We start from the raw sequence: 21,128 nt of genomic DNA on the forward strand, positions 1-21,128 counted from the left end.
GAAGTTCTGATTAACAGGATGCCTTTTCAAATAAACACATTGTTCAATAATATTTTCTTACACACAACTAACCTTTCAGGCACTCAATGAAGATTCTTGTGCTGTGGTAGCAGCTGCTGCCGAATTAAAATCTGCACAGCCTGATCTCCAAGGGCCAAGCCTACTTCCTAAAAGCATTTGGTGGCATCAGGAAAGGTATTGGTGGGCAGCATGCTGAGGACCCCTACTTTAAGAACACACAGAAACTGGGGCTTGGTGCAACCACGGTAGAACTTTCTTTTGATATTGGGGAAATTTCCATCCATTTCTTTAAAGCCCTACCTGGAAATGTGGCAGCCTCACCATTTTCAGCCCTGAAGGCAGCTAGGCGCAGTGTCATCCATTTTGTCATGGCGCTCCAGGGCTGATAGCTTCAGGATGCCAGCTTCCATGTGGGACCTGGGGATCCCCTGGGATTACACCACATCTCCAAACTGCAGAGATCAGTTTCCCTGAAGAAAATGGATGCTTTGGAAGGTGGACTCTATGGCGTTGTATCCCTCTGAGAGCCCTGCCCTCCCCAGGCTCCACCCCCAAATCTCCAGGAGTTTCCTTACCTGGATCTGGCAACCTTACCCCCCCCCCCCAATCCCCTACCAGTGGCAATCACTGGGGTGAAATTCTAGCAGGAACCCTTTGCACCCCCCTGATGTAGCCAATCCTCCAAGAGCGTACAAAAAAGAGCCTTGTAAGCTCTTGGAGGATTGGCTACATCAGGGGTGTGTGGCCTAATATGCAAAGGAGCTCCTGCTAGAATTCCACCCCTGGGCAACCGTATGGTAGTTGGACAGGGAGGACCATGGCTAACACGGAATTTCCTGTTCCCCCGTATCCTATGTAAAAACTTGAATTTTTGGTGATACTACTTTTCAGAGTCTCTTAAGTTACAGGGAACTTGTTTTTCTGAGTATAAGGGGATCTTCTTGCCAAAAAAGCCAACAAAGAAGTTGGGTTAAAACAACAGAAAACTTCTGACTTAAAGATTTGTATAGCTGGAAGGTAGAGTGTGGGAAAACTGCACTATCCCAAAGCTAAATGTGACGAGAGAATGCATTTTATCAACCACTAATTATGGTAACCGAATTAAGTGTAAATGTTCTAAGAAACAGAATGATAATTAGAGAGTTTGAAAAATGTCCTTTCACATAAAGCCAGAAACACAGTCCTTGAATGACCTCCATATGCTTTTTCTGGACTAGACCTAATTAAAAAGCAGACACACACGCAAAACTTGGATTGAAGAATGACTATCGAATCAAAAAGGAACCCAAAGGCATGTGCTTGAACCAGTTCAGACAGCAAACCCAGTAGAGTGACACTTTTGATGAAACAGTAAGCATTTGATGTACAATACAATGCAACATAGCTTCTCTCTTTTTAAACCTTCTATTTTGGATATTATGTAACCTGAGCAAAATCACACAAAGATTTCCAAGCTATGCTATACAGTGAAAATATTAAGCCATTTAGATAGATCCAAGCGGGCAGCCGTGTCAGTCTGAAGCAATAGACCAAAGCAGTAGATAAGTGCACCTTTAAGACCAACTAAATTTTATTCAGAATGCAAGCTTTTGTATGCTCCAAGAGCATATGAAAGTTTACATTCTGAATAAAACTTAGTTGGTCTAAAAGGTAAAATCTATTAAGCCATTGTGATGGACTTATTCACCACTCTGTTGCTGGAATAGAAGATCTAATGCATGACATAACAGTCATCTTAGAAAACAGGAGGCTGTGGTGATTTGGAGTGCTTTTGCCCAGTTTCAGCTGGTGCATCAGTTCTGTCCATTCCTGGTTCAGTCAAATCTAGCCATAGCGATTCACACCTTAGTTACCTCTAGACTGGACTACTGCAAAGGGACTTTTGGACTACCCTTGAAGAGTATTTGGAGGCTGCAGCTAGTGTGGGAAGCTGCCGCTAGACTGCTGGCCAGGGTCAGCTATCAAAAGCATGTGACCTGATATTACCATAATTACACTGGCTACTGATCTACTCCCCAACCCAATTCAAGGTGTTGGTTTTGACCAGGTGAAGAACCATCTTATTCTAAATGTTCCTGCCTGGGAATTAAGATCACAGGGAGATGCCCTCCTGATTGTCCCGTTGATCAAAGCAGCTCATTTGGTGGGTACATGAGAGAGACCTTTTCAGTGGCAGCCTCACAATCTTAAAACCACCTCCCTAGAGAGGTGAATCCAGCCCCATCACTTTCTGACCCACAGTTTCATCACCTCCCAAGAACTGCTTCAAATGCTTGGATTGGTCCACTCCACAAAGCTATTTCAGTCTCTATGGCCAGTAGTGCCAAAGATATAGACATAAAATCAGTTTCATGTTGACAGATCCCAGCATCCTGATTCATTAAGACTGGGAGGGACTGCACTTCATCAACATTTGGCCCATCAAACTATCAATCAAGAGTACTTGCATGCCATTGGTTGAGTCTGCTCTCTCTTGCCCGAGTGGCTGTTGCTACCCAGCAAAGCTGATTCTGTCAGTAAAATGCAACCAACCTTAGATCTGGCAGCTACTGGCTCTCCCTACTCTCCTCCATTAGCTGAGCTGCCTGTCACACTGATTCACAGAAAAAGAAAACCTTCCTTCGATTGGCTGAGGGAGGAAGGAGAAGGGAGACAGCAGAGAAAGTCAGAGACAGACTGTTGGTCTGAAAGGTATCCCTAAAGGCCTCTGAGGCAGAATTCATTGGGTCCAGTGCTAACAAGGGCTGCCAGTTCTAGGTTGGTGGGAAATCCCTGGAGATTCTGTGGTGGAATTTGAGGATGGCACAGGAGTCAGGGCTTCAGAGTGGGGCCTGCCAGACACAGCTGCTTGCTGTGGAAGCTGACTGGGTGATTTTGGACCTGTCACAGACTTTCAGCCTAACCTGCCTCACAGGGCTGTTGTTCAGATCACATGGGGGAGAGGAGAATGATGTAAGATGTTTTGGTCCCCTCCCCCGCCATGAAGAAAGACTTCCATTTCCTATGTAGAAGCTACAGGGAGGGGGGAAGTGATGGAAACCTGAAGTCAGAGGGGCAAGTAAAGGGAAGGAGATAGGGTTGCCAATTCCAGGTTATGAAATTCCTGGATATTTAAGTGGTGGGGCCTGGAGAGGGTGGGGTTTAAGGAGGGGTGGGACCTCAGACAGGTGCAATGCCATTTCCTTCTAGGGAACCACTGTTGCCAATCTCCAGGTGAGGCCTGATGGTCACTCAGAATTACAGATGGCAGAGATCAGTTCCCCAGGAGGTGGGGGAGAGAGTGAATGCCTTCAATTGGGGGGGGGGGGAGACAGCAAGGGGGGGCACTCCTTCTAGAGCCTGTGTATTTTTCTTCACAACAGGCCTTACTCCTAGTTTTCCATAAAAGTAGGACTGAAAAGAACCTGACAGCTGTTTCTTAAATATCTTGAATGCTTATGAAATTTCTATATCATCCCCAGGAACAGTCACTAGTAAAGATTAAAGGGGAACATACCTTTTTAAAGAAAACAAAGTTTAAAATATAAGATTTTAATTTTTATCTCTGTTTACAAAATGCAATTATAATGCTAAGCGATTCTTGTTCACTTTACAGTGGCATTATTTTAAGCCCAGTGCATGAAAGCAATTTTGCTTGCAGAAATTTGTTTTCTGTTGCGTAAGGAAAAAGAATTCAGCTTAATTCCAGCTCCCTTGTGAGCCTCCTCCAATTTAAATTCTTCAAATTTTACGTTTTTTCCATTCTGGCTTGTCATCTGTTTCATCTTCATCAGATTCTACTTCGGCAAAAACTGTTGTTGGTTGAGTCCTAAAAAAGTATTAAAGCAGGGAAAGAGAAAAATTATGCACCAGTTCTGCAGATACAAACAACTTCATAGTGCCTTCAAAACTAAAATGAACATAATTAACCAGATGTAGCATAGTTAAGAACCTTTCCAAGTACAGATGTTGTAACTGCAAGTTCCCACTGTTCATAGGGTTGCCAACTCTGGATTGAGAAATACCTGGAGATTTTGGGGAGGCTAAAACCTGAGGAGGGCCGGTTTTGGGGAGGGACCTCAGCAGAAGCTCACCCTCCAAAGCAGCCATTTTCTCCAGGGGAACTGATCTTGGTCATCTGGGATTAAGCTGGAGATCTCCAGTTGCACCTTGGTGGCTGGCAACCCTAACTGTTCAGATAAACTATCAGAGCTTGTGCAAAACATGGGCCAGCTATTGTCATGCAACACTGCATGTCTCTAATCTTCATCCTGGCTCCCTAAGAGCATTTAATGTTTGAAGGTGTAGAGCTCCAAGCACAGAGCCAGTGAGAATCAGTAGCTGCATTGGGGAGAGACGGTGGCTCAGTGATAGAGCATCTGCTTGGTAAGCAGAAGGTCCTAGGTTCAACCCCCGGCATCTCCAACTAAAAAGGGTCCAGGCAAGTAGGCATGAAATCCTCACCTGGGAGACCCTGGAGAGCCACTGCCAGTCTGAGTAGACAATACTGACTTTGATGGACCGAGGGTCTGATTCAGTATAAGGCAGCTTCATATATATACATATATATATTCATTATTCTCCTTGGTCTACTGCCCTTTGTAAGCCCCTGAGCAAGCTGGCTTTTGATTTACCATCTTGAAAAAATATTTACCTATTTCATACCAAAATAAACCAGTAGATAATTTAATGCAGTCTGAATAACTGTCACTGCGCGATGTGATCTTTGATGTTCTGTCATGTGAACATATGAAGCTGCCTTGTACTAAGACCATTGGTCTTTCAAGGTCTGCATTGCCTACTCACACCAGCAGTGGTCTCAAGAAAAGTACGGGGTCACCAGAAGAGTCCTTGGTACCCAGGACTTCCTGCATGCAAAGCAGATGCTCTGCCAGTGAGCCACAGCATCACCCATCATTATACACAATTTACACTGATGGCTGAAACAGAAATTTCTACTCTGCTTACTTTCCAGATGAATGCAATTAAGACACTAGAAGGAAATATGAATTTTGAAAGTACACACAACTTGTATGTCTCATGGCAATAAATCTTCGGTCCACTGAATTTCTGACCACTGCCCAAAAATGAAAACAAGGACTCTGGGGCTGAGCCTATGGATGAAGAAACATCTGCTTTACAGAAAGATAATTGTACACTGTAGAGTTGCCAGCTTCCTGGGGATCTCCTGGAATTACAGCTCTGGCATTGTCCTCCACTGAGATCCCTGCCCTCCTCCCAAATCTCAAGGAATTTCCCACCCTGGAGCTGGCAATTCTATGCCCTCTTCCACTGGCCAGAAGGGACGTGGCAACCTTATGCTATCCTGACAATTATTTGCATAACACATTTTATCCAGCACACGAGCTCCACCTATGAGAAGGCTGATCAAAATGGCGCTGGCACGTTAAATGAAGTTACAGCAAATCCTGACCAAACACGTTTTTCATTTAAGATGGCACAGTAAGCCAAGTAGTTCAGCATTCAGTTCTACACCCTTTAAAAAAAAATGCTTAACATTTATACAACAGAACTGGTGGTCCAGAAATTTCAATCAGAGCCAAGGAAACTACCGGATTTCTAACAAGAAGTTTAGTATAGCGCTGCCTTACTGTTAAGTAACCCTAGAAGGTAATTTATAAAAGTCAAACCCACAAAGCTGTGGCTTAAGAACAGCAGTATTTTACAACATTATAAGGACATAACAGTACTGAACAGAATTATAGTTATGTTTGGCAGACCCTGCAGTACCCATAACACACAAGCTTGTGCTTATATCCTTAGCTAAGAACTGTTTTAAACTAGCCAAATCTGATAAGGAGTGCATCTTGAACCTGCCACTTTGTGCTTTCAAACCAGCTGCTAAAACTCTGTCATAAAACACTGGAGTGGCTTAACATGGAGTCCATTTTATAAATCACCTTATGACTGAAAAAATCTAGCAGCAGCTGCTCCTCAAAAATGGTCCTGTGTAGTGGTAAAGACTGCTGAACTAGACAGAAATCCCACCACAATCATGAATTCACTAAATGCTCCGGAGAATAGCCCCTCAGTCCCAGCTCCCTTCCTTGCCACCAAAAAAAGATGTGGAAATGGAAAGCTTTCATCTAGTTGTAAAAAGTTAATTGCATTTATTTTCTTTTAATATTTTGGTTAATTCAAAAGCCACTTAAAATAAGCATATGGGTCAAATTTTGTTTTAGAGAAGTGGGCATAGATAATTGACGTAAATGTCTGCAGGTTGATGCCCATACAATTCTTAACAATTTGGTGCAACCACCTTTGAATTCCAATGGATTAAATGGTTAATTCATTAATTAATTATTGTATGGCAGTGTGAGTAGAATAGACAGGAGTTTCTAAGGTTGTCTGGCAGCCAGAACTTCTAGCTCTTTGAGCATTATGTACCTTTAGATGGTGAGCTGGTCTCTTTTTTAAGGCAAGAGATGTTTCAGACTGTTGAAAATTTTTATTGGTTTTCCAGAAAAAAGGGGGGAAAGGGTAGGGGAAAATAAGAGAGTTCGAAATACAAATATCAATGTTGTAATAATCAATGCATGAAAAATGCTTTCTTAGAATACAATATTTTTAAATGCTGCTGTCTCTTTAGACTATTTCAACTACATCTAAATGTATTTTAGCGACTGTAAGTCTTCATTTAAGATATCTAATTAGACTTCAATTATCAATATAACTGTTATTGTAATACACATTACAGGAGTTAGAAGATAGAAGTTCACACCAAAGAGTCTTAAGAATCTTGAAGATCTAGCCAAGCATATAACTTCACCCAATGTTTTCTTGCTTCTTCTTTAGATTTCCCAGCTAACAACTGGGATAAATAGTCCATCTCAGCCGTTTCCAGTATTTTCCCCATCAAGTCCGATCTCGTGGGAATTTCCTAGAGTTTCCATCTCGGTGCCAGAAGAATTCTAGCCCCTGTAGCAACATGTGCCAGCAAATGTCTCATCTCTCTTGAATAATCATTAGGATACATGTTCAATAAAAATAGTTCTGGTTTGAATTGAATCTGTGTCTTCAGAATTTTCTGTAATAGTTCATGAACCATCTTCCAATAATCTTTCACCACCTCACAGGTCCTGCAAGAGACATTTCAGAGGTGGTTTGCCATTGCCTGCCTCTGCATCACAACCCTGGTATTCCTCGGAGGTTGCTCATCCAAACACTAGCCAAGGCTGACCTTGCTTAGCTTCCTAGATCTGACAAGATCGAGATAGCCTGAGCTACCCATATCCATATCAGGTCCTCCTTCAAATCCTGATTCAAGTCAGGATAAAAATCCAACGACCCTTAGCCATAGGGACATTCACAATCCCAGCATGGAGCAGCTAAACTAGAGAATAGGTGAACCTTTGGCTCTTCCCAAACTCTTTTTTACAATTTTTGTCATCAAGTCACAGATGACTTATGACAACTCCATGGGGGGTTTTCAAGGCAACAGATGTTCAGAGGTGGTTTGCCATTGCCAGCCTCTGTGTCATGACCCTGGATCCCCCTTGATGGTCTCCCACCCTGCTTAGCTTCCAAGATCTAATGAGATCAGGCTAGCTTGGGCCATACAAGTGAGGGCAAACTCTTAAAGTACAACTAAAAAATCCCCACTCTCATGCTTGTACTGGCCCCAAGTAATATTCCATGTGAAATACATCAACAAATGCCCAACCAGTTTTGTTATGACACGGAGTGTTGGACTGGATGGGCCATTGGCCTGATCCAACATGGCTTCCCTTACGTTCTTATGTTATTTGACAAATGCTTTGCTTATTAATGTCGCTGTAAGAGCCCCATGGCACAGAGTGGTAATGCTGCAGTACTGAAGTCAAACTCTCCACTCACGACCTGAGTTCGATCCCAGTGGAAGCTGGGTTCAGGTAGCCGGCTCAAGGTTGATTCAGCCTTCCAAGATCAGTAAAATGAGCACCCAGCTTGCTGGGGGGAAAGTGCAGATGACTGTGGAAGGCAATGGCAAAACACCCCACAAAAAGTCTGCCATGAAAACATTGTGATGCGACATCACCCCAGAATCGGAAACGACTGGTGCTTGCACAGGAGACTACCTTTACCTTTTAAGCGAGCTTTATATAACTACCAGCAGGTCACCCTCGAAGAAACTGGGCAGCTCCCTGCCCCAAAGAGATTAGAATGTAATAAAACGATGTAAAAGCACAAGGGAAAGAACAAATGGGACCAAGCAAATCAGAAGTTTTACACACAAGCTGCAGGTCTAGCTCCAAAAGCCCAAATATACCAACCGCAAGGAGAGAGAGAGAGAGAGACAGAGAGAGAATCCCTTCTGGGAGCACTCAAGGAGAAAGCCTTGCTGTTGGCCCTTTTCTTGGAGTCATTCCACTAAGGGCATGTGAGTGCATATAAGGAAGAAAACAGTTGAACAGGAGAGCTCTGCTCACTGATGGAAGAGGAAATGGATTTGCAAACAGCCCAACTAGCACAAGAAAACAGGGAACACATTTCACACTGAGCTGGGAAAAGTCAGTGAAACAAAAGGCCGTATGCTAATATCTGGCTGTCTTTCACAGGGTCTTAGGGAATTCTGCTACAATCCACATTCTTGCATCCTCTTGACTTGTCAATTAGGCTATCCCAGTTCCCATCCGTTTTTCTCTCATCTGCTTTTCTGTCTCAGCCCAGCCAGAGGAAGGAGGCGGGTGCTATTGTTGTGCCAAGTGGATGTGGCTAGAGGTGGAAGCCTCTGGATTGGGCTAGAGGATAAGAGTGAACCAGTTTATTGGATCCAGCAACTGGAGCTGTGTTGCATATTTGTATCACTTTTTTTTTTTGCTTACATTATGTTTTTCTGTTTCTTTGTCAGCTGCTTTGATTCCTCGGTGGGAACAAAAGCAGGACAGAAATACCTCAATCAATCAATCAATCAATCATTTTCCTTGGGTTCCCAGTTAAGCTTTTCCCCCTTATTCCCTGATATTCCCTTTCACTATCACCAGTTCCTCCTTCTCCTCTAACAGTAGAATTAATTAAAAGAAGTCTTAGGAGTATTCCAAGCTCTACCCACTCAAGCGGGGGGGGGGGGGGCTCCCACACACAAACAGCTGGAAGACAGACAGACTTTTTTGGTTTGTAATGTGCATAGTGTTGGTACCATAGAGATTTGTGATACTCTGATTTGAAAGGGAAAAAAATGATATAACTTGAAATAAGCTCTGCAAACACAGCAGTAACTAGTCAGTTCTTTCACATGAAACAGCTTACTGTTAATTAAGTTGGCACATTTCTACGATGGTGGCTAATAGAGCATCCCCTCCCCAACAGCAGCATCGTTTGATGCACAAGTGAACCGCTCTTGGCCATCTTTTACCTGCCTATTTTCTTAACAAGAAATTGTAATCTGAGCTGCCTGTCTGCAAGACAGTGCCTTCTGAGTGACTACTGTGTTTTAAAACTTTCATGTTCATTACATCGCAGGTGTCAGGAGTGAAATCTAATATGCAATCAATGAAGCTAACAGGGGATCAGTGTGACAGGATGAAATGTACTGGTTATAAGAACATGACAGTATCTATGCTGGATCAGGCCGGTGTAATCCAGCATCCTGTTTCACACAGTGGCTGACTCGAGTCCCCCAGAAGGCTTATAATCAGGGCACAGAATCTGATATTCTTGCCCCTCGGCAGCAATGGCAACCAGAGGTTTACTGCCTCTGAACATGGAGGTTCCATTTAGCAATCATAACTAATAGCCACTGATGTATTCTGAATGTACTTGTCCTTGAAGTAAAGTGCATACCTGTGAGTTCTAGAATTATGGAAAGGGGTAGAAAAAGTTCTGTTTTCTCCACCCCATGAATAAAAGAGACTCCTCTCTTTTCTCTATGCTAGAAAGCCCTAACTCCTAAGCCTCTTTTTGTACAAAAAATGCTCCAATCCCTTGATCATTTTAGTTGCTCTTTTCTGCACCTTTTCCATTGCCACAGTATTGTTTTTCTGATACAGCGAACACAGCTATATGCAGTATTCCGACTCCAGCTGCACCACACAACTGCTCAAAGGCATAACAATACCTGGCTGCCTTGTTTGCTATCTCTTTTGCTTCCTAGCACAGAATTTGCCCTTTTCACCCTGACAGCACACTGAGTTGACTTTTCCACTTCACTTCTAATACCCTTCTTGGAACACAGAATCAGCATGGGTAAATGCCCCACCATTTTCCACAGCAAAAAGGATGGAAAGAATTCATCCAGTTTCTCTTGACATTTACCCATCTTAAGAGAACATAAGAGAAGCCATGTTGGATCAGGCCAATGGCCCATCCAGTCCAACACTCTGTGTCACACAGTGGCCAAAACCAGGTGCCGTCAGGAGGTCCATCAGTGGGGCCAGGACACTAGAAACCCTCACACTATTGCCCCCTCCAAGCACCAAGAATACAGAACATTACTTGCCCCAGACAGAGAGTCTTCCTTGAGTCATAGCCTTTCAGTGGCTTAAAAGGCCACAAGTCTCTTCCTTTAAACATCAGAATCTCTTTTTGCATTTTATTTTTTTAAAGCATTTATTTCAACCACCCTGAAAATAGTCTCCTAAAAAAAACAAACCACCCTCTGATATCCTATCAGTTTTCCCCATTAGTGCCCACAGTCCAAAAAAGGCAGAGAACAGTGTTGTTAAGTAAATCATCTGCTTTGATTCAAGTTCACCAAGGCTCGCAGACATGTTACAGTTTTCACAGTTTTTTTTTTCCTTTTCCCCTACAAGAAAGTTTCCTTACTTTGAATATGCTGGGGCAACCCAGTATGGGTTCTCCTCAGCTTCCTTGGCATGCCGTAAAATGGCCTCCCGGGGGTTGCTATCGTCAGTCTTATCCAGGGCGATATTTTTGACAATGTATGAAGACAGAGTCCCGCCATGAGTTCCAACACGGCCACCGCGACCTAACAGAGGAAGGAAAGAGAGCATCAACAGATGTACACAGTGAAAAAAAAACCCCAAATTAAATTAGCAGAAGAAATGATGTAAGGAAAAAGACAAAAAAACTGTGTTCATACAAAAGAGGAAAAATAGGTATTGTCCTAATATAGCAACATCTTTAAGCTTCTGTGGCTTCCTGAAATGCATGCATTCTTGCTCCAGTGACTTTTTCTTTACAGCATCAAAAACTAGTTATACCTGGTCCTGCTACCGGAGGTTCAGGCTTGTGAGATTTCAGAGGATCCAGACGATCCTTTTCCAGCTGCTTTCTTGTACTTCTCTGGCGTGGTTCACGAAACATTGGAAGTGCGTGAGCTGTATTTTTAAAAAGAAATCTTATTTAGAGATAGAGGGCTTAAGTTTACAGGCACCAACAATTTATATTTATTCCATTTTTTTATCCCACCTCTTCACCAAAGAGCTCAAGCATACATTGTTCTTCCCTCCTCCATTTTATCCTTACAACCATGCTGTGAGGCAGGTTAGGCTGAAAGAAAGACAGTGGTCCAGGGCCACTTAGCAAGTTTCATGACACAAATCCATGTCTCTCCAGCCCTTGTCGAACACTCTGCACTGGCATTGACCATTATACACATCTTTTGGGTGCCTAAACAAATAAGCTTGATAGATGGTAATCCATACTTTGTAGTGGATTATTACAATGAATTTATCTGAGTTTACTGTTCCCCCTCAGCTGTCTCACACTTAAAATAAGTGTGTCACTTCATAGCTGTCTCACCAGCTATGAAACAGATGTTTAGTTAACGCAGCTATGAGAGACACGGTCCTGCCAATGAAATCAGAAGTCCCAGTGTCTAATCACTCACTGTCTCCCAAAATGAGTCTTCCACCATGTTGTGAATTTCCTTGATCCTGCTTAACATCACTGATCAGCACCAATACTCCCTCTAAACTGTGGAGTCGAGCAAAAATTCTACGTCAACTATTGCATAAATTAGCTTGCTCTGGAACCATTTTTCCTGAGCTAAGACAATATGTGTGAGCTGGAGGCTAAAAAACTGTGAGCCAGTCACACTAACTCAGCTTAGAGGGAACTCTGATCAAGTTCCACCATATGCACTAGTGTATGTGTTATATGTCATGTGTTACTATGACAGTCTATGAATTCCCTCTTTTAAGGAACCAGTGACGATAAATGACACAGGTCTACAAACTCCCAAGAGCCATGAGCATCACCCCTGCATTCCCTGAAAGGAGTGCTGTGGGGGTACAGTGAGAGCAGGGGCTGAGGCTGGACAATGGAATCTGTAGGAGCTGTGGACAACTTCCCCTTGCACAAGCAGAAGTGCCTTCCACTTCTGTGTGTTTGGATCTAACACATTGCAAATAAAACTTTATATTTTCTGGAAACAGGCTTGGGGTTTTTTTTGCAATAAGCAGGGGAGGGGATGTAAAAAAATTACTATTCTTGCTTATTTTGATGGTCTTTCAAAACAACTCAATAAAAATAACAGGAATTAGAATGTGGAAAGAATGGGTACATGGTGTTCTGTACGTTTAAGATATGGCTTGGGATAGAGAGGAATAACCCACTGTCAAGACCTACAAACTCAGCCTACAGCCTATAATCCCAGGCAACATGAATTCTCTGGCCTGAAGCCACACTTGACAGTTATGAATGGAAAACTACAGTGGTGTAAACATAGCCCAATTTAACTTCTAGGCACTATTTAATTTATTAGCTTTCACGATACATTCATCTGCTTTAGGATAGCTTTAGAATTTATGAATAAACAGCTGTTTCTTACAACTGCACGTTACATGGAACATGAATAGTCAAGTATTAGTTGCCAAGTGGCATGTTATATAATTTTGGTCAGAACATAGAAGGTGGTTAACAAACCATTCCCATATGCATAGGCAAGTCACTTCAAGGGAAGTACATCAACAATAACTTTTTTTTAAAAAAAAGTATCAATCATTTAAAAGTAACAATTAAAAAGCCAACTCCTTTTTAAAAGTAACAAACCCTGAAGGACAACTGTTGTCAGAGAATGTGAAGTTTCAGTTTAATTTAAAATATTTATATCCTGCTTTTCTTAAAAGTCAACACGACTCAAAGCTCCAGTTCCAGTATGGTATAGTCTGCTTTGGTGGGGTTGCTGAACACTTTCACCCTCTGTTGCTTTTCATTAGCATTTTTGGAAGCTAATGAAATGTGTGACAGACAGGTTAGGTTTTGCCTCTCCCCAAGAATGGCCAGTGGTTGCTGATGGAATGTTGATGGGAGAGGCAGATGAAGACAGCAGTTATTTCAGTTGAGAGTGACTCTGGTTGGGTGATGCTGTGGAGAAGAGCAGCTTAGTACTGACAGCAAAAAAAGTCAAATTATAATGAAGAAACCTGAATAGGGAAATATTTCAGAAGTTTACCTAAAAAGCAATTTTGTAATCTCTAGCTGATGTACTCCATGCTATGTTCGAACCAAACATAAATGTTAACTCCTTGTTTGCTTACTCCTTGTTTGTGGGATGGATGTGTATGGTTAATTCATTGTTTGTGGGATGGATGTGCATGGTTATCCCAGGAAATGATACACACACAAACTAAGATCTCAGCCTATATATAAATATATTTTAGGATATGAATAAATGGCGGCAGCATGGGAATGACGCAGTGTTTGAGACCCCATCCCCAATAGTTCTGTGCAGTCTGAGTGAAGGGTGATTAGGGACTAGGCTATCCCATCTGGTGGATGTAATTAAGTGAGTGAGAGAATGTGGTATGTGAAATGATCATAGTTCTGTATATATTTAATATAGTGGTGAACTGTGACTGCCTGACTTACTAGTAATCCTGAACCTGTGAGACAAAGGTTGTAGGGAGTGGTCGGCATTCTGTGTGAGTGAGAAACAGCATCAAAGTATGGTTCAGATATAATACGACTTGTCGATATACAAAAGAGCCTGGAGAATCCTCTAGCTAGCACGCTCCTCCTCCTCTTCTTCCCATCTTCCTTTCGGTGCATTTACACTACATTAAATAATGCATTTTGCAACTGAACTTTTACTGTGTAAAAAAAGGAAAAATCCAATTCCAAAACCATTAAATAGTGTCATGTGAACACACCCTTTGTGTATGGTGATATAATTCAATTAAATTTCACTTTTGCAGCAAACTGCAGTTTATTGTCCCATCCAAATCACGAGCATGGTTTGTTGACTACTTTGCAAACCAGGATTAAGCCAGAGTTTGGAATCCTGCTTTGGAAGGAACAGCCCAAACCACAGTTCATGGTTTGGATGTAATGACAAATTGTGGTTTGTTACAAAAGTAGAAGTTCTGTATTTCATAGATCAACATGTGCAGTCATGTTTGTCTGGGGCAGCAGAAAAGAGCAGGAAACCAGCAACACCTTAAAGACTAACAAATCTCATGGCAGGGTATGAGCTTTCGTGAGCCACTGCTCGCTGGTGACTCATGAAAACTCATATTTTGCTAGTCTTCCAGGTGGTACTGGACTCTTGCTCTTTTATACTTCATAAGCATTTAAAAGTTACTCACGTGTTATAATATAATCTTGTGTGAGAGTCTCTGCTTGCCTCTCTTTTCTCTTTGTCTTCACAACACATAATTTTGCTCCCCTGGAAAGAAAAGAAAAGAACCTGGTCAAAAAAAATCCAAGCCAAACCGAACCAAACAGGAATCTGTTGGAAAAAGACAAAAGTAGGTTCTGGGATGGCTGGGAGAAATCTGGATAAATATTTTAAATGCATGGATAAATAGGTTTTGAATTCAGAAGCACATTTTCAAAGGGTGTGCCAGTTTTCAAAGTTCCGATACTAAAATGAACCCAAATTCATAGCATCAGTTTCATTGTTTTTAGTGCAGCATCCCTGTGTCTAAATTAGTTGGCTCCTGTGTGGATAACAAAAGTTGCAAGCTGGGTTGCTCACAGACCAGGAAGGAGTCTCTATCTATGTGGGAGACTTCCTAGGAAGTTCTAGGAAAAATGGAAATTCTAGGATTAAACTGTATTTTTTAAAAAATGACCTGTTGAGAACTAAGTATCTTCCCAAATGGATGGAGAGAAGTTGAGCATCAATCAAAAGGGGAAAAAAAGAGAGTTTGGTGAGACAGAAATGAGCATGCTCAAGATCCTGAGAGCTCAGAGAATTCTGGAGGAAGATGTGAGGTGGCAGACCACTTTATGCTCTTGATCTAGGAGGTACAAGCTTGGTTTATGATTGTGTATTCTCGTACGTGGAACTCCACAGAGGCCTCAAAGATGATGATCTCTAATTTGTCAATGCAATTCTGGGAATCTAGGCTGATCTTAGAAATAAATTCATTCCACTTGCAAATGCTGTGCATGTTTTATGTGCCATCAAGTCACTTCTGCCCTCTGGAAACCCTATGAATTAATGAACCCGCCCCCCGCCCCTGCAATGTCCTATTGTTAACAGCCTTGCAAATAATGCTTGTTTGAAATAGGACAATGGCCAAAATTACTAAAGACTAAATAATAAAGTTTATATATATGAAAATTGTCTGTATCAAATCATTTTAGAAAATAAACAATAAATACACAATTCACACAAAGGCATACCAATATATAGCTCACAAAATTAATGTACAGATTGATTGATTTGAAGTATTAGACCCCGCAAACAGCTGGGGTGTATATATACATATATAATGTTCAATAACAAAATTCTCACTGGAACTCTTATTGCCACACAGGAGCAACAGTCTCTTCTTGTAGAGATAATCTCTGTGATTGAAACAGTTGAGCAGCAGGGAGCACCTCCTCACCGTTCACCTGTTTTTACGGCTTTTGTGGGGAACAGAAAGCAGGTTTAAAGTGCTCCAAACTCCCTTTAAACCCCTGCTTTCTCCTCTACCCATGAACCACCATTAGCTGTTTTAAAAGTTTGTGATGGTAGACTCATCACAAACTTCTGTTCATGAACCACAAACAGAGCAAAATTCATGGTGGTTGGGTTTGGGCCCATCTCTACAGCAGAGCTCTTCCTGTATTCTTAGTAAGTCAATGAAACCATGAATATGGAGAAAAGGAATCCCTCCACATTTTGAGAAGCAGTTACACAAGTTAAATTGCATTTCGAAATAAAGTACCTTTGACTTTTGATGGGATCGTAGTATACCTTAGCTAATCCATTCCCTGTACCGACCATGATTTGATTCAGCTTGGGATGCCAGAGACAGCGGACGACACTCTGAAAAATAACAGTATCAATACGTTTCAAATCAACTCTAACATCCCAAATGCTTCTTCAGAGGAAATTATAAAATGAGCTAACGAAATTCAGATATTAATGATATTCAGATTATAGAAGAAGCCTGTTTTAATGTGATTTCTAATGCTAAGTAGGCCGCCCGTCCTGGGATGGGAGGCCACCTGTTTCTTATGACATATTCTAACAATTTTTGGCAGCAAACTGTGTACAGTTTATCAGTCATATGGCATCATTTTTTGACAGCTTCTCTAGCTGTCAAAAAAGGGGAGAAAACACAATTCTACACAAGAAAGGTAACAAAAAGGGTTGGGACACAGAAAAAGAAACTAAAATACAGCTACTCATTTAGTGCTCATGTATAAAATATCATAATTTAACTATACATTCAAAAGTGCTAAAAATATCATTTTAAAAACACAATCCCTATGGTTCTGTTTTTGAGTACCTAATCCTAATATAAAAAACAAATGCCCAATCATATAAATACAGGTTAAAAAGCACACATTATATCCACATACAAGAACCAATTCCAAGTGTGTTTTGGTAAAAAGCCTTCCTCAGTGGTAAACTTCAAACTGGGCACTCCATAAATTTAACAAAAATATACATAAAAGTCATCATACACAGAATGGACCTAAAATGAAGGATGGGGGGAGGAGGAGAAAAATAATTAACATTTAATATATATATATATATTGAAATATATGAAACTGAGATAACTATCTTACACTTAAAATGTTCACATGCGGAGTAAGTGGTAAATAAATATTCTTGAGATATGAGTGCCAACATAATAGCAGTAATAACGTCAGCAACAGGTAAGCACAAATGCAACAATAGTAGCGATGGTAAACGAATCTTGGATGACTAGCCTATAGTTCTGTAAATTGGCATATTGCTGTTTTATTATATTGTCTTGTTTTTAATTCTTGATTTTAAAATGCTGCTAGTCGCCCTGAGCCCATAAGGGGAGGGCGGGATACAAATCTAATGTAATAAAAGTAAGTAAATAAATGTGACATTTTGTACATGAGCACTACATGCATAGCTATGTTTTAGTTTCTTTTTCTTTGTCTCAACCTTTTTAGTTACCTTTCTTGAGTAGTATAGTGTTTTTCTCCCTTTAAAAACAAAAAGCGAGAGAAGCTGTCAAAAAAATGATGCCATATGACTGATAAACCATTATCCTTTTTGGTTACTTTTTTTTTTTTAATTGCCAACTTGCAGCCGATTTTTGGCAGCCTAGTAGGATTTTCAAGGCCAGACACAATCAGAGGTAAGTTTGTCAACGTCTGCCTCTGCACAGTATCCCTGAACTTCCTTGGTGGATTCTAATCCAAGTCACTAACTGAGATATGATGAGATCAGGCTAGCCTGGGCTACCCAAGTTAGGGATTCTCTAGAATGCACATGTGATATTTTTGCGACCCAACAGAATTCTGCAAAAGCTAAAACAGAACTTCCACCTCTTAAAAACCTAATTCATAGATATTCATGCTACAGCCACTCTTACCCTATGTTATCTGTGCATCTTACAGTATTAAGGCTTCTGGAGAAGACGAGGTCTGCATGCTGCCGTCTTTGGAACTATGACTGAGGTGAGACATTTCTGTCACGGCACTGCAGCTGTGAGTATTTATTTAGGTATTGTACTCTGGTTTCCATTCCAAAGGGGACCACAGAGACTTATAATAAAATGTTCTCCCTCTTCTATTTTATCATCACTACAAATGCCCGGCAACTTGGGTTAGACTGAATAATGAGTGGCCTGAGGTTCCAGGGCAGAACTACAGAATTAGTATTAATGTGTTATTGACCAGTATAATACAAACAGCAAACAATACAATAGAACTGGATAATAATAATAATAATGTTTTTATTTATACCCCGCCCTCCCCGCCAAGGCAGGCTCAGGGCGGCTTACAGAGCATGATACAATATCATGATACAACAATAACAGATAAAATCAATCAACAATATAATTACAAAATATAAATTAATTTTAAGAATATGCTAAAACAATACAGTGGTGCTACAGTCTCTGTTATAAAATTATAACATTACTTATAAAATTAACAGAAAAATAAAATTTAAATTGTGTAATTCAATCAATAAACAATGCAATATTTAAAAAAAAAACCTATCTAAAACTTTTCACGGACATTAAAAGTGCAACCCTATTTCCTGTATGAAAAAGTTATCTTAGTGTGTGATGTATCTGTTTGTCTCAACATGGTTTCCTCCCCACAGATTATGAAGACTTCCTTGTTTTCAAAAACATTAGGCATTATCTGACTTTTAAACTGCGCTTTTGTATGGTATTGACATTGCATTTTGCCAGTATTGTTTATTAGTCTGAAGCCTGGTTTGGATCTATGTTTTAGAGAAAGAGGGGTTTAAAAAATTCCTATTTTCTTCACTTGAAAAAAATGTACAAATAGCACAATTATGAATGTGCTCTTATATATTTATTAACTACATTATTTAATTGGGAGCTTCTGTGAAGGGAAAAATAATCATCCCTTAAGGCTACACAAATGTGATTAATTAGGCAAACAGAAGTCAATGTTGATTTTGAAAACACAATACTTTAAACATAGTTCTACAACATCAGCAATGCTTTTTTGGAAGGCAATTAAAGTTTAAAAAAAAAAACCCTCTATGGGACTCTCCATCCACTAGGCTAGACCAGCAATAACAAACAAGCATGGTGTTTGCTATTTGTGTCCCTAACCAAGATCCTGGACCAATTGGCAGGAAACAAGAAGAGACTCCCAAATTTAAACTAACATGTATGTACACACATAGAGAGAATATATTTTAACAAGGGAACATAAAGTACGTTTTCATCACAAAAGGGGAACCTAAATTTAATCTGACTTATGCATACTCTTAAATTATTGTGTTATAAAATAACTTCACTTTGTAGACCAAAAGACTCCGTAGACGTATCGCATTACCAATTTCCAGACCATTTGGTCAACCTTCCTACTTTTCTCTAATCCTAAACTCCAGTTCACTTTGTTTGAGCGTTAAATATGGCTCATTAGCTGGCATGTACCACAGACCCTGACTGAAAAGTAAACGAATTAAGCCATCATATGGAACGGCAAGAAAAACAGTTTCCTCTTTAACAAGCTTCAGGCAGATTTTTATCTGTACAATCAGGTCAACCAAAGAATGATTTTCAAGCATTGGGGTGGGGTGGGGCTTTTTTTTTTTTAAGAGAATGGGTTTTTTTTTCCACCTTTAAGCATGGGAAATACTAATATGCATTTTTAAGTGTGCAACTGGAGAGTGAGTTGTGCTATAAATGCTTCAGTGATAGAATATCACCTTTAAAACAGAAGGTTACATAGAAAACATACGTAATTAATTTCCTTACTTTCCATGATTCTCTTCTGTAATAATTTTTAAAATACAATAATTTTTAAAATACTGAAGTTAATAACAGATGGAAACGTAGGTGTGCCTTTTCTTTTTCCTGCACCTTTGGACTGGTGTGGACATAAGACTCTTTAAATTAGAGTTTCCAAATCTGGTTAGGAAAATTCCTGGAGATTTAGGGAGTGGAACAAATCACAGAGAACTATAATGACATCCTCCAAAGCCACCATTTTCTCCAGGGGAACTGAATCTCTGTAGCCTGTTGTAAATCTGGGAGATCTCCAGGAGCCACCTGGAGGATGGCAACCCTACATGCTAATGATGGTTTAGCAATGTTTTTGGAGTGATAATTCCTTCTTTTCCCCTTAACTCTTCGTTGTACCTGACATGACATATTCCCTAAATGATTGAGTCTAGTGGCACCTTTGAGACCAACAAAGTTTTATTCAAGGTATAAGCTTTCACGTGCACACATACTTCTTCAGACACTGAAATGAGAGTTACCAGTTCATACATTTAGGTAGCGAGTATGTATGGACTGGTAACTTCCATTTCAATGTATCTGAAGAAGTGTGAGTGTATATTAAAGCTTATATCTTGAATAAAACTTTGTTGGTCTTAAAGATGCCACTGGACTCAAAACTTTTGCTCTACTTTAAAAGATTGTTTCGTAAGTAGGTTTTAGGAGCTGCTCTCATCAGGGAAGATTCTCAGACTATTAAGAAGATGGTCAGATGCTATCTGTAACGTGTCAGAATTCCTTCAAGAATGGAAACTTTGCAAAAGTTGTCCCTTCTTTTATGCCACAAATGCCACACATGTAGACAGGCCATCTAGTAAAAAAGTAGAAGAAAAGAAGGACAGGCTAGTAACTTTTGTGACTTATTTGAAAAGCTGCTTTACAAGCTGGTTTACTAGTCTTTTCTTTGTAGCTGATGTGGCTGTTAAATTTTTTCTCTCTTTCAAGTCAATATTGCATGGACTGCAGAGAATGGCAGGGACAATCCTTACAGAATGAGGCTCTCCCACTAACAGAAGCTGCTGAACTTGTAGCCAGTCAAACCATGTAGTAAGTTCCAGCCCTGACCTGGATAGCTCAGGCAAGCTCGGTCTTGTCAGATCTTGGAAGCTAAGCAGCGTCCACTCTGGCAAGTACTTGGATGGGAGACCTCTTTGGAATACCAGGAGTCGGGAGCAATGTTCCCTCTAAGCTGAGTTAGCGTGAGCTAGCTCATGGTTTATTAAACTCCGGATCACACATTTTTGTCTCAGCTCAGGAAAAAAGGGCTCCAGAGCAAACTGATTTGTGCAGTAGCTCACAATTTTAATGCCAGTAGCTCATGGAGTAGAATTTTTGCTCACAAGACTCCACAGCTTAGAGGGAGTACTGCTCAGGAGGAAGGAGCAGGCTTTATTCAGCCATCTCTCTGAATATCCTCCAGGCCCCTAGTAGGGGTCAGTGACCAGAGGTCACCATGACTTCCAGGTGCGTGCGCACACACACACTCACACATGCAGACACATGCATATATAAATAAAACACCCCAAACCAAAC

At 40.7% G+C, this 21,128-nt stretch overlaps 1 protein-coding gene across 1 annotated transcript in view; it reads right to left on the minus strand.

Moving 5' to 3' along the window:
- Positions 1-3,536: 3,536 nt before the first annotated feature.
- WDR70 (WD repeat domain 70) overlaps positions 3,537-21,128 on the minus strand; it is a 151,860-nt gene continuing 134,268 nt past the window's right edge. The window contains exons 14-18 of the mRNA XM_060236068.1: positions 16,065-16,165; positions 14,490-14,569; positions 11,163-11,279; positions 10,765-10,927; positions 3,537-3,829 (exon numbers count right to left, since the gene is read on the minus strand). Coding sequence (XP_060092051.1) covers positions 3,742-3,829; positions 10,765-10,927; positions 11,163-11,279; positions 14,490-14,569; positions 16,065-16,165 — 549 coding nt within the window. The 3' untranslated portion in view covers positions 3,537-3,741. The remainder of the gene's footprint in view (positions 3,830-10,764; positions 10,928-11,162; positions 11,280-14,489; positions 14,570-16,064; positions 16,166-21,128) is intronic.

Source organism: Heteronotia binoei, chromosome 4 (genome assembly GCF_032191835.1).
Source record: "Heteronotia binoei isolate CCM8104 ecotype False Entrance Well chromosome 4, APGP_CSIRO_Hbin_v1, whole genome shotgun sequence".
Lineage (NCBI taxonomy): Eukaryota > Metazoa > Chordata > Lepidosauria > Squamata > Gekkonidae > Heteronotia > Heteronotia binoei.